Source organism: Schistocerca americana, chromosome 5 (genome assembly GCF_021461395.2).
Source record: "Schistocerca americana isolate TAMUIC-IGC-003095 chromosome 5, iqSchAmer2.1, whole genome shotgun sequence".
Lineage (NCBI taxonomy): Eukaryota > Metazoa > Arthropoda > Insecta > Orthoptera > Acrididae > Schistocerca > Schistocerca americana.
In genome coordinates, this window is record NC_060123.1 from 65,774,879 (window position 1) to 65,789,596 (window position 14,718).

A 14,718-nucleotide genomic window follows, 5' to 3' on the forward strand; every position below is an offset into this window, starting at 1 on the left:
GTAACATATTTCATTTTCCCAGAATAGATTCATGGCATACGGGAAACTTCATTACCAAGAACATGATTATCCGACGCTACATCATCGTACTTATTCGTATCGGCGCTGTGGGTGATTTACTATCCCAACACACTATCGTAGTTTATCACCACCTACAGTATGAATATGATTACGAAGGCTTTCCCGGCGTAATAATTGATAATATTCTTCTCGGGTGTGCAGCCGGGTCATAACGTAATCTTCACACAATAGTCAGTTCCGGTGAGATCGTGTACCAGCACTCTCACCTGAAGATGGCGGACAGTTGGACCGCGGAAATGTTGTGTCAAGATCACGTTATGATCCGGCTGCACACCCGAGAAAAATATTACTCTATTAATCTTTGGTGTGACGTCATAAGCGAGTGACTGTGTGAGATCGCTCTCTAAGTTTTTATATATTTTTAGGTTTCAGATACATATTTTAACGGTTTTTGTGATAATATTTACTATATAAGTGACTTATTAGTGGTTTCTTCATTCACCTCTGCCTTTCTTGTGTTGTGACCTGATATTTGTGAGTGCTTCGTATCGAGCAACGTAACCTCTTACCTGTGTTTACACTCCGCGCTGACCAGTTGCAGCTGTAGCGGCGCATCGAAAGCTAAGTACTAATTAATTGTTGTATAGTGGTTTATTTAGGAACTTTAGTAGTCTTCAACCGGTGTTTTTTTGTGTTTTCTGGTGAAATAATTTCAGAAGAACCTTTTTGGGAACTGTTTTCAGCTTCGTTACTGTGTCATTAGACGTTTGATTCTCTTTCTGTGTTAGTCTTTTGTTATATTCACATTTGTTGTTTATTAATACTGTTAATAATAGTAGTTACTTCCCTTGTAGAGTAAGTTTGTGATTATTGTAGTCAGGTTTTTAACATCTCCTTATTGTAGTAGCGGAACTTAGAAAAAGTAAAATTTTACCATGAGTGAGAAGTGTGGGCTTTGCCGTAGGTTCGTGAGTATGGATTGCGGTGTGAGACTTGTTCGAAGTATTTTTCACTGGGGGGAATGCAGTGGGGAAGCCAGTGGGCATTCTGGTGAGATCCTCTCCTGGAACTGCAGGTTATGTAGCAAGAGTAAGTTGATAGAGGAGCAGGAGCATAAGATCTGTGCCCTTCAGGTGCAGTTGAAAAATGCACAGAAGGAGCTAGATAGGATGAGGAGGGAGAAGGGGGTTGGGGAATGGGAGCTGGCTGTTGGCAAGAGATCTGCTAGGAGAAGAAGATTTTCAGACAGTTTTACTATTGGTGTTTACAATAGATATGACCAACTGTCAGAGTCTAGTGGAATCTCTAGTAGCTGTAGATGTAGGAAGTATGCAGCAGACCTCAGTAGTTACGGTGGCTAGGACAGTTGCAAAGTCGAAGAGGAAGAAGAAGGTTCTGGTGTTAGGTAGTTCTCATGGCAAAGGTGTAGGCCAGCAGTTGCAGGAAGTGTTGGGGAGTGAGTGCCAGGTCACCAGCATTGTGAAGCCTAATGCAGGATTGGCTCAGGTGACTGTCAACATAGGGGGGTTATGTAGGGATTTTACTAAAGAGGATCAGGAAGTGATTGTGGGTGGGGCTGGTAATAGTATTGATAAGGATGGGGAGTATGACATAGATGGTGACCTGGAAAAGATAGCCACTCAGACTGGCAACACGAATGTGCATTTCGTGGAAGTGTTTCAGCGTCACGATCGGCCTCATCTTAATACAGCCGTCAGGCGTAATAACATGAGACTTGGGGGTGCGCTGATGACAGAAAGCATGGGTCACATTTCAGTGGTGTCGGTGGAGTCTATCAGCAGGACGGGTTTCACTAGACATGGCCTGCACCTCAACAGGTATGGGAAGGGGAGGTTGGCAAAGCTTATAGGTGACAGCATAGGTGGGGTTGGTGCGATCACTCATGGGAAAATTCCTGCAGTAGTGGGTGTTAGAGCTGCACCTTTTCTAGATTGAAGTCAGCTGATAGGTATTCCTGCTTAAGGGAAGTATCTCTAACAAAGGAACCACTTTTGACAAAGCTTAGGTATCCGAGTAATCAGGGAATTAGTATATTTCATCAAAATATACAAGGTATTAGAGATAAAGTTAGTGAACTGCTTATAGATGTTGACTCTGAAATTATTGGTATATCTGAACACTTCTTAAATAAGGAGATAATTCAGAGGCTTTCTTTACCAGGATACAGGTTGGCTGGCAGCTTTTCGAGGAGCTATTTGCGGTGTGGGGGAGTAGCCATGTATGTGAAAAACGGCATCCCATTTGAGTCAATTGATGTTTCAAAGTACTGCACTGAAAAGTTGTTTGAATGTTGTGCAGGTGTGGTTAAATTTAATGGAGCTAAACTTCTAGCTGTTGTTATTTATAGATCCCCAGACTCCGATTTCACAACATTTTTGCTAAAGCTAGAGGAGGTTCTTGGTTCACTTTATAGGAAATACAAAAAGTTAGTTATATGTGGTGACTTCAATATTAATTGTATAAGTGATTGTGCAAGGAAGAGGATGCTGGTAGACCTCCTTAATTCATATAATGTTATGCAAACCGTATTCATTCCAACGCGAGTGCAAGGGAATAGTAGAACAACCATAGACAACATTTTTGTTCATTCCTCATTACTAGAAGGGCATCCTGTTAGCAAAAAGGTGAATAGCCTTTCAGATCATGATGCACAAATTTTAACTCTAAAAGATTTTTGTGCTGCAACACGTGTTAAATATAGTCATCAGCTGTTTAGGAACGCTGATCCAGTTGCTGTAGAGACCTTTGTAAACCTTATCAAGGAACAAGAGTGGCAAGATGTTTATAGCGCTGATACAGTAAACGATAAATATAATGCTTTTCTCAAGACTTTTCTCGTGCTCTTTGAAAGTTGCTTTCCGTTAGAACGTTTAAAACAGGGTACTAGCACAAACAGGCAGCCTGGGTGGCTGACTAGAGGGATAAGAATATCTTGTAGAACAAAGTGGCAATTATATCAAAACGTTAGAAACAGTCAAAATCTAAATGCAGCTGCCCATTACAAACAGTATTGTAAGATGCTTAAAAATATTATTAGGAAGGCAAAAAGTATGTGGTATGCGGATAGAATAGCTAAGTCTCAGGATAAAATTAAAACCATATGGTCAGTCGTAAAGGAAGTGGCTAGTCTGCAAAGACAGGTTGAGGATATAGAATCAGTGCGTAGTGGGAATGTCCGTGTTACTGATAAGTCGCACATATGTACAGTATTTAATAATCACTTTCTGAATATAGCAGGTGAACTAAATAGAAACCTAGTCCCAACAAGGAATCATATAGCGCTCTTAGAAAAAGGTGTTCCGAGACTGTTACCTGAAATGCTCCTCCATGATGCTGACAAGAGGGAGATTGAGTTAATAATCAAATCACTAAAGACCAAGAACTCTCATGGATATGACGGGGTATCTAGCAGAATACTGAAGTATTGTTCTATGTATGTTAGCCCAGTTCTTAGCCATATCTGTAACTTTTCCTTTAGGAGTGGTCGGTTTCCTGACCGGTTAAAGTACTCGGTAGTGAAGCCCCTTTATACACTCCTGGAAATGGAAAAAAGAACACATTGACACCGGTGTGTCAGACCCACCATACTTGCTCCGGACATTGCGAGAGGGCTGTACAAGTAATGATCACACGCACGGCACAGCGGACACACCAGGAACCGCGGTGTTGGCCGTCGAATGGCGCTAGCTGCGCAGCGTTTGTGCACCGCCGCCGTCAATGTCAGCCAGTTTGCCGTGACATACGGAGCTCCATCGCAGTCTTTAACACTGGTAGCATGCCGCGACAGCGTGGACGTGAACCGTATGTGCAGTTGACGGACTTTGAGCGAGGGCGTATAGTGGGCATGCGGGAGGCCGGGTGGACGTACCGCCGAATTGCTCAACACGTGGGGCGTGAGGTCTCCACAGTACATCGATGTTGTCGCCAGTGGTCGGCGGAAGGTGCACGTGCCCGTCGACCTGGGACCGGACCGCAGCGACGCACGGATGCACGCCAAGACCGTAGGATCCTACGCAGTGCCGTAGGGGACCGCACCGCCACTTCCCAGCAAATTAGGGACACTGTTGCTCCTGGGGTATCGGCGAGGACCATTCGCAACCGTCTCCATGAAGCTGGGCTACGGTCCCGCACACCGTTAGGCCGTCTTCCGCTCACGCCCCAACATCGTGTAGCCCGCCTCCAGTGGTGTTGCGACAGGCGTGAATGGAGGGACGAATGGAGACGTGTCGTCTTCAGCGATGAGAGTCGCTTCTGCCTTGGTACCAATGATGGTCGTATGCGTGTTTGGCGCCGTGCAGGTGAGCGCCACAATCAGGACTGCATACGACCTAGGCACACAGGGCCAACACCCGGCATCATGGTGTGGGGAGCGATCTCCTACACTGGCCGTACACCACTGGTGATCGTCGAGGGGACACTGAATAGTGCACGGTACATCCAAACCGTCATCGAACCCATCGTTCTACAATTCCTAGACCGGCAAGGGAACTTGCTGTTCCAACAGGACAATGCACGTCCGCATGTATCCCGTGCCACCCAACGTGCTCTAGAAGGTGTAAGTCAACTACCCTGGCCAGCAAGATCTCCGGATCTGTCCCCCATTGAGCATGTTTGGGACTGGATGAAGCGTCGTCTCACGCGGTCTGCACGTCCAGCACGAACGCAGGTCCAACTGAGGCGCCAGGTGGAAATGGCATGGCAAGCCATTCCACAGGACTACATCCAGCATCTCTACGATCGTCTCCATGGGAGAATAGCAGCCTGCATTGCTGCGAAAGGTGGATATACACTGTACTAGTGCCGACATTGTGCATGCTCTGTTGCCTGTGTCTATGTGCCTGTGGTTCTGTCAGTTTGATCATGTGATGTATCTGACCCCAGGAATGTGTCAATAAAGTTTCCCCTTCTTGGGACAATGAATTCATGGTGTTCTTATTTCAATTTCCAGGAGTGTAAAAAGGGAGACAGGGATAATGTTGACAATTTTAGACCTATTTCTATGCCATCGGTGTTTGCTAAAGTTGTCGAGAAGGTTGTATATACAAGGTTACTGGAGCATTTAATTTCACATAATTTGCTGTCAAATGTTCAGTTTGGTTTTAGAAATGGTTTAACAACTGAAAATGCTATATTCTCTTTTCTCTGTGAGGTTTTGGACGGATTAAATAAGAGGTTGCGAACGCTAGGTGTTTTCTTTGATTTAACGAAGGCTTTTGACTGTGTTGACCACAAAACATTACTGCAAATGTTGGACCATTATGGAGTAAGGGGAGTAGCTTACAATTGGTTCGCCTCTTACTTTAAGAACAGAAAGCAGAAGGTAATTTTCCGCAATATTGAGAGTGGTAGTGATGTTCAGTCCCAATGGGGCACTGTTAAGTGGGGCGTTCCCCGAGGGTCGGTACTGGGGCCACTGTTGTTTCTTATTTATAAAAATGATATGCCTTCTAGTATTACAGGTGACTCAAAAATATTTCTGTTTGCTGATGACACCAGCTTGATAGTGAAGGATCTTGTGTGTAATATTGAAACCGTATCAAATAATGTAGTTCATGAAATAAGAACGTGGCTTGTGGAAAATAATTTGATGCTAAATCACAATAAGACTCAGTTTTTGCAGTTTCTAGCTCACAATTCAACAAGAACCGATATTTTGATCAGACAGATTGGGCATATTATAAGCGAGACGGAACAGTTCAAGTTCCTAGGCGTTCGGATAGATAGTAAGCTGTTGTGTAAAGCCCATGTCCAGGATCTTGTTCAGAAACTAAATGCTGCTTTATTTACCATTAGAACAGTATCTGAAATAAGTGACACTTCAACACGAAAGGTAGTCTACTTCGCATATTTTCATACGCTTATGTCGTATGGTATTATTTTTTGGGGTAATTCTTCTGATTCAAAAAGGGTATTTTTGGCTCAAAAAGGGGCTGTTCGAGCTATATGTGGTGTAAGTTCGAGAACCTCTTGTCGACCCCTATTCAATAGTCTGGGAATTCTGACATTGCCCTCAGAGTATATATTTTCTTTAATGTCGTTTGTTGTTAGCAATATTAGCCTATTCCCAAGAGTTAGCAGCTTTCACTCAGTTAATACTAGGCAGAAATCAAATCTGCGTGTGGAATGCACTTCCTTGATTCTTGTGCAGAAAGGAGTGCAGTGTTCTGCTGCATCCATTTTCAATAAGCTACCACAAGAACTCAAAAACCTTGGCAGTAGCCCAAACTCTTTTAAGTCTAAACTGAAGAGTTTCCTCATGGCTCACTCCTTCTATTCTGTCGAGGAGCTCCTGGAAGAGCTAAAAAATTAAGCAAATTCCAGTGTTACATTGTTGATTTTCTTTATTTAAACTTACGACTTTCACCTGAATATGTTTTTTTTATATTTCATTTTATCTGTTTCTAATATGGTGTTATAATTTCATGTATTGGCTCGTTCCATGACCATGGAGACTTCTCCTTAATTTGGTCCCACGGAACAATAAATAAATAAATAAACTCTATTAATACTTATTTCCATGGCTGCATGTGTATAGGATAGGCAGGAAGAAGTTTTTATTTTTACTTCCTGTACAATTTAGTTGTTGGGGCACGCCACATTACAGACGTGGCAGTCTTTGGAAGGTTGCCTTTCTGCGGCGCTGAGTCACCTGTGCTGCGGCGGGAGCCCGGCCCCCGGCTGGTAGGCCGCCCCCAGCGGCACCCAGCCGCGGCTCTGCGCCTCCTGCTCCGGCGCGCTCCACCGCTCCTCCGCGTCCGCGCTGCCTCCGCCGCCGCCTCCGCCGCCGCCGCCTCCATCGCCCCCTCTGTCTTCCGCCGCCCCCGCAGCTGCCGCCAGCAGCGCCAACGCCACCAGCAACCGCAGCAGCACCGCGTGCGCTGCCGCCATGCGCCCGACCTGCAACGGCAAACAAACACTCTCGTAAGCGTGTGGCTCATCCCCTGCCCGTCCAGCAGTCGCATACATCGCAAGGCGTAGCAATAAACCGTCTAGAAACAGAGCGACGATACACAAACGACCGGATAACCTATGGAACCATTTTGTTCCACACAGTTATCCTCCTGTTTGTTATTTAATAATAAAGAGTATTTATAACAGTGTTGAAACTATCAATGTTTAAAGCTCAGGTTTTATTCGAAAACTGTTGACTAGTAACTAGAAACTGCAAAAAGGTGGGAATTTGAGGAGATGGGACCTGGATAAACTGAAAGAATCAGAGGTTGTACAGAGCTTCAGGGAGAGAATAAGGGAACAATTGACAGGAATGGGAGGAAGAAATACAGTAGAAGAAGAATGGGTAGCTTTGAGGGATGAAATAGTGAAGGCAGCAGAGGATCAAATAGGTAAAAAGACGAGGGCTAGTAGAAATCCTTGGGTAACAGAAGAAATATTGAATTTAATTTATGAAAGGAGAAAATATAAAAATGCAGTAAATGAAGCGGGCAAAAAGGAATACAAAAGTCTCAAAAGTGAGATCGACAGGAAGTGCAAAATGGCTAAGCAGGGATGGCTAGAGGACAAATGTAAGAATGTAGAGGCTTGTCTCACCAGGGGTAAGATAGATACTGCCTACAGGAAAATTAAAGAGACCTTTGGAGAAAAGAGAACCACTTGTTTGAATATCAAGAGCTCAGATGGAAACCCAGTTCTAAGCAAAGAAGGGAAGGCAGAAAGGTGGAAGGAGTAAGAAATGGAAGAGGATGTAGATGAGATGAAATGGGAGATATGATACTGCGTGAAGAGTTTGACAGAGCACTGAAAGACCTGAGTCGAAACAAGGCCCCCGGACTAGACAACATTCCATTAAAATTACTGTCAGTCTTGGGAGAGCCAGTCCTGACAAAACTCTACCATCTGGTGAGCAAGATGTATGAGACAGGCGAAATACCCTCAGACTTCAAGAAGAATATAATAATTCCAATCCCAAAGAAAGCAGGTGTTGACAGATGTGAAAATTACCGAACTATCAGTTTAATAAGTCACAGCTGCAAAATACTAACGCGAATTGTTTACAGACGAATGGAAAAACTGATAGAAGCCGACCTCGGGGAAGATCAGCTTGGATTCCGTAGAAATGTTGGAATACTCACCCTTCGACTTATCTTAGAAGAAAGATCAAGGAAAGGCAAACATACGTTTCTAGCATTTGTAGACTTAGAGAAAGATTTTGACAATGTTGATTGGAATACTCTCTTTCAAATTCTGAAGGTCACAGGAGTAAAATACAGGGAGCGAGAGGCTATTTACAATTTGTACAGAAAGCAGATGGCAGATATAAGAGTCGAGGGGTATGAAAAGGAAGCAGTGGTTGCGAAGGGAGTGAGACAGGGTTGTAGCCTATCCCCGATGTTATTCAATCTGTGTATTGAGCAAGAAATCAAGGAAACAAAAGAAAAGTTCGGAGTAGGTATTAAAATCCATGGAGAAGAAATAAAAACTTTGAGGTTCGCCGATGACATTGTAATTCTGTCAGAGACAGCAAAGGAATTGGAAGAGCAGCTGAACGGAATGGACAGTGTCTTGAAAGGAGGATATAAGATGAACATCAACAAAAGCAAAACGAGGATAATGGAATGTAGTCGAATTAAGTCGGGTGATGCTGAGGTAATTAGATTAGGAAATGAGACACTTAAAGTAGTAAAGGAGTTTTGCTATTTGGGGAGCAAAATAACTGATGATGGTCGATGTATAGAGGATGTAAAATATACACTGACAGTGGCAAGGAAAGCGTTTCTGAAGAAGAAAAATTTGTTAATATCGAGTATAGATTTAAGTGTCAGGAAGTCATTTCTGAAAGTGTTTGTATGGAGTGTAGCCATGTGTGGAAGTAAAACGTGGACGATAAATAGTTTAGACAAGAAGAGAATAGAAGCTTTCGAAATGTGGTGCTACAGAAGAATGCTGAAGATTTGATGGGTAGATCACATAACTAATGAGAAGGTACTGAGTAGAATTGGGGAGAAGAAGAGCTTGTGGCACAACTTGACTAGAAGAAGGGATCGGTTGGTAGGACATGTTCTGAGACATCGAGTGATCACCAATTTAGTATTGGAGGGCAGCGTGGAGGGTAAAAATCGTAGAGGGAGACCAAGAGATGAATACACTAAGCAGATTCAGAAGGATGTAGGCTGCAGTAGGTACTGAGAGATGAAGAAACTTGCACAGGATAGAGTAGCATGGAGAGCTGTATCAAACCAGTCTCAGGACTGAAGACCACAACAACAACAGCAAGTAACATGAAAAAGAGGGACGTTGTAATAAAAATAAAGACAACAGTACAGGTTTATCATACTGCGCTAGAAAACACAATTTTCTCAACAAAAGGGCAAAAATAAAAAAATACGCAAAACAAAAATATATCAAATTTTGCTCCTATACTTCGTCGAACTTATATAAAGCATGTTCTGTGTTTCATGAACAACTTTCGCATTTATCAGTAACACCTGAAAACTCTTGGTGTCGATCATGATGAAGGACGTTCTGTTCAGTACAAAATAACAGCAACAATTATATGCTTATGCAGGTAAGCTGTACTTGAATCAGAAGAAATTGCTTTGGATACATAAAAGTGCAGGCGTTATGCAATTAACTAATATTTAGTACTTAAAAAATGCAATTTATGCTCTGTAAGAACATAAAATACACTATAGACTAACACTGAATGATGTGCGGTTCTCATTATGCGAAAACAAACAACCAAAAAAACAAAGAGAAACCGTCGGCTCGCAGTTTCTCCCTTACACATTCATTTATGTTTCTTTCCCTACCACTGCTACCAATACTACCGGTAATTCTACCATATACCACATCATTTAGCTGTACCAAAAGTACCACAACGCAGTTTTCTGTACGTCCGAACAGAGTAAACCGTAAGACTGGAAATTCCACTCTCACAGTTGTTTGTGAGCGTTTACTATCTCAGGATAATAATTCTGAAAAGAAACTACAATGGTACTTACAGATATTAGGGTGTGATTAAAAGAACGCTCCTCACAAAACCAGGAAAGAGACAGTGCTTAAATAATATGTACTATTTTCCAAGTCAACATCCCTTTTTCTTAGCATACGCTAATTGTACAGGGAAGAATGATGTATCGTTCGAAAGGTTTTTTTAACCGGTTTCTCACATTGCTTTCCGATTTTACGCAAAACGTCATAATTTGTGGAAAATTTTAACATAAAAGAGACCTTTAACTTCACAGCTAAAAGGCCATCATAGATGACCAGCTTCATTCTTATGTTTTACAAAAGTAACTTATTAAACACGAATAAGAGACTGTTCTCATATTATTTTATTACAAATACCATTTTATTTTATGTAAATTACTTATTAACTGGATAATTTGTATGCAGCATCGTCGCAGATAATAAACGTAATCACTCTGGCAATGCATTTCTTCTGTCCGTCGTACAACCTGACTTTCCTAACGATTATACTTTCCGAAACGACGAACATATTTTTCATTCTCACCTTGAATTGTGGCTTATCTATGGCATAACGTGCTTACGAAAAGTACCAAGTGCTGTTAAAATATTAGAATACAGATAGGCGTTATTGTGGCATTACTGAGATACCAGATAAAGACGCGAACACTACGTTGTAACCTATGCAGTTAGCGTTTATTTAATTTTTTGTATTTTACAATCGTATTTCTCATTAAACTTCTCCTTAACAACAGGTAAATGTAAATATTATGGTTGAAAGCTAGAAATTACAAACAATAATGCATCAAAACGTACAGGTTGTTTCAAAAAAAAAAAAAAAAATACGTTTTTTAAAGTTTTGTAGCATTTATTAAATTCAACTTACAATTATAAATAATACGTCACATGAAAGAGCAACTTTTACAGTTTTTCCACAGGTGCTATGGACTTGCTTGTGCTTAATACCATCGTTTCGCCCGCGTGTAACAACGTAGTGTGCTTCATTACGAGTTTAGCGCATCAGCGCCGTTCCGTGTCATTATGGTAACTGGTTTGTTTCGTGGGTTCTTGGAACATCAAAACGCTCGTCCATGTCTCTGTTAGGTAAATTTGAACAGTGTCCACGCACAGAAGTACTTTTCACTCAATTGTTCTTGTGTGTATATGTATCAGTCGAAAATACCCTCTAAGGCCAAACATGGCCTGTCGTCAGCTGTCGATAAATTTCAAACTTCGTAAAAAAGTTTTAATTCCTTTTACAAAGTCCACATTAAACCAAAATCTTATTTATCGTTTTTGAGTGTGACTCAACTGGATTGTTTTCATAACAATAGCAGAACGTAGTATATGGAAAATCAGAATAATGAAACATGAACTATGAAATGGCACAATTATAGTGATGGTAATAGTAATCATTTGATAACGATAGCAAGACACACAACATGAGAACATATTTCATTCAACAAATCTTATTTATAATCAGGCAAGTGTAATAGCGTCTATGATGGCCTGTTAACAGTAAACATTCTCTCATTCTCCTGGAATAGTTTGGGAAAACCTCTAATCATGCTGAGTGGATCGGTACACATCCCCGTATCATCTCTGGATGAACAATTTGTCAAACCTTTCAGTGTGCTTTGGTAACTTCCACTTACAACAATACGGTCAACAAGATCCGAATGCCACCACTCATAGGGTTTGTATGTCCTAATGCGATATATTACGTCTCTGGAGAGATACAAATATTGTCTTGGACGTGAAGTTTGTCGATAAGAAGCCATATACCACCGAAAGGACGTGGTTTTGTTGTTCAAGATCATCCCTCAATACAGACCAGCAGTTGCCACGAGTTATTGGAACCCACATATACATCTGCGCTCCACAAACCAGCGTAAGATGTGTAGAAGAGAGCACAAAGTGTACTACCGTTTGTTTCCGAATTTATGATTCCGTTGCAGGACAATGGATAAGAGCAACGAGTGTCAGTAAGCTCCTACGTTGTATAAAGACGATTTTTTAAAGTACTGCTGTCAAAGTCGTTAATAGAAGTCTTTGAGAGAAGAAATGATATTAATGTTAAAAAATATATCGGCTCAACCACTTGTTTATAGTGTAAAACACTAAGATTGACGCGTTTCGGAAGTCAAGCTTCCATCATCAGAACAATAAAAAGTAAAAGAACCTGTTAAAAACCGCTAAAATGGAACATGCAACGAAGACGCACGGGCGGTTTACGACGATAGAGGAGAGAGCCATGTGGTTAGATGTTGAACACCATAGGCGACACCATTTTAGAGTTTTTTATATTTTGACAACTATGTGCAGACGCACCTTGGAAGACAAGGCTGCAACAAGGGAAGTAGCCACGATGTTTTAATTTTATATCAATTTTATTGTGCCTGGTGCATGTTCCATTTTAGCGAGTTTTAACAGGTTCTTTCACAGGTTATTCTGATGATGGAAGCTTGACTTCCGAAACGCGTCAATCTTAGTGTTTTACCCTATAAACAAGTGGTTGAGCCGATATATTTTTTAACATTGACATTCACAACCACGACCTCTCATTCAGGATGGATAAAATCAAAGAAATGATGTTTTTTTTCATTCTAAGCATTGACTCAGAATTTTAAGAGTAAGCCTTTTCATTACATATATGGTGAAAAAAAGCTACGAATACAAAGTTTATGGTATTTAGAGGAGATACAGAGAAACAGAAACGTCACAGGTGCACCGTTTCTCCGCTGGGGTTCCATGAACCGCTTGTTATGTTCACAGATGGTGTTTAAACTGCTGTGTAATGAATACTGTTTTGGGGATGTTAGTCAAACTGTCGTCTGTTATGTTAACGCACAACTTGGCATCAGTGTTCTAATGACTGTCTGACACTCTCAAAACAACAGGGTTTTTCACGAATAGTGTCTGCGGCTTCAGACAGACGGGCAACCAACTCTCCTGAGGCGCCCTTCGGCATCTCCTGCACCAAACGGTATACCTCGCCACACAAAAAGAAATCTAAAGGTCAACAACATCTCTAAAACAATGTTTATCACGCGGTAATTTGAACACAGGTTCTGAACATCACCAGCGTCACCATCTTGATGGACGCCTGGCGGGGGAAAGGTGCACGTGTTTCTTCTTTTATCTCCTCTATGCCCTCTAAAATTTTGTATGCATAGATTTTTTATGCCCCGCGTATCATTTCTCCTGCAGAAGCACCTACTGGAGAACCTTGAGCGATTCTATTGTGCTCTCACTTCCAGCAAACAAATCTAAAATGAACTACCGGCTCCTGCCTGAATATATTTTCTCTCTTCCATTAATCTGTCTTGGTAAGAGTCCCAGACGAATGTACAATATTCGCGAACCTGTCACGCGACACTTTTATATTAGTGGCAGAATTAAATTTCCTTAAGTTTCTTTCAATGACTCTTTATCATATGCCTTCCTTGATACTAGGAACGCGTCGACGTCCTATCTATAATGCCTCCCGACCATATATATTTAACGTAGTGGCTAAGTACAATGCCTAACCGGCAATTGTATAATTAAACAATACAAAACCTTGGTAATTTTGTTTGCATATAGGACCCCAGACTCGATAATTTATTCAAAATAAAACATTGTTCATTATGGACTGTACACTTTTCAGTTTATTTGCTATTGGCCAGCTTCGATTTTATACTCATTATCAAGCGACATTGAAATAACCTCAAAGTGACTTGCATAAATGTTAACTGAATGCTGATTGATAATGTGTATAAAGTCGAAACTGGCCAATGGCAATTACAATGAAAATTGCACAGCTCATAATGAACAACGTTTGCCTTTCAGAAATATGTCTGCTCACCTACTTAGGTCCAGTAAGTTACGTTTGCTTATGTTGTGCATCAATTGCTAGTAGTTACTACAGACACTGATCTGCATTTTCCAGTATGATCAAATAACCCTTTAGAATTTACAGGAGACATTGAAAAATATTCATTTGACTCATACTTTACATTCAAGGATTCAATTAAATTTTTTTAATGACGTAATTATTAAAAAATACGTTATGTTTAATTAATCCTTATGCAATTTTATGATCAATTAGAAACAAGCTAAGAGGAGTTATTGCTTTATTGTTATCGTTAAAAGTTATTAATAATTTTATCATTTTATAATTATGCACTATTTTGAGGTAGTCAATTTCATCCTATTAACGAAGATTTATTTCGATTTATGTTAGTTGCAGATTTATTAACATTAAATGGAAAACCACGAGCGACTCTCAGCATGGAGAAATTAAGAATTATGTAATAGTATACACAAAAGCGTCGTGTACGAAAGAACTAAGAGAGTTATCTACAAGGTCGACGTTAATGTATCTTACGTAGTAACGGTCCGATCGCACACCCCTGAGGCACACTCGATGCTAATTTAGCTTCTGTAACCCTCCAGTGATAGTGAGCTACTGTGTTCCGTTTACCACGAGTTTTTTAGTTCATCGTATATCTGGTGGAAACAGCCCGTAAGCAAATATTTAATTTAGTACGTAGCCGTACCGAAGTGTAAGGAAGGCTTTCACTTGTTGAACGGCGTTACTGCATTTCAATAAGCGGGAGAAGAGCGCACACGATGTTGTGTATTTACTGTATGTTTCCAATCGATGACAGTATAACATCGCAGAATCGGTAAACGTTAGGCAAAGGTTTTTGTCCTGCTTCGTGGACGACAGAAACCAGAGCATAGGCTTTAGAGAAATTTTTGAGGAAT

General features: G+C 41.1%; 1 protein-coding gene across 1 annotated transcript in view; it reads right to left on the minus strand.

Moving 5' to 3' along the window:
* LOC124616206 (mucin-19-like) overlaps positions 1–14,718 on the minus strand; it is a 155,197-nt gene that overhangs the window by 61,227 nt on the left and 79,252 nt on the right. The window contains exon 3 of the mRNA XM_047144510.1: positions 6,692–6,939. Within this exon, the coding sequence (XP_047000466.1) occupies positions 6,692–6,939 (248 nt within the window). The remainder of the gene's footprint in view (positions 1–6,691; positions 6,940–14,718) is intronic.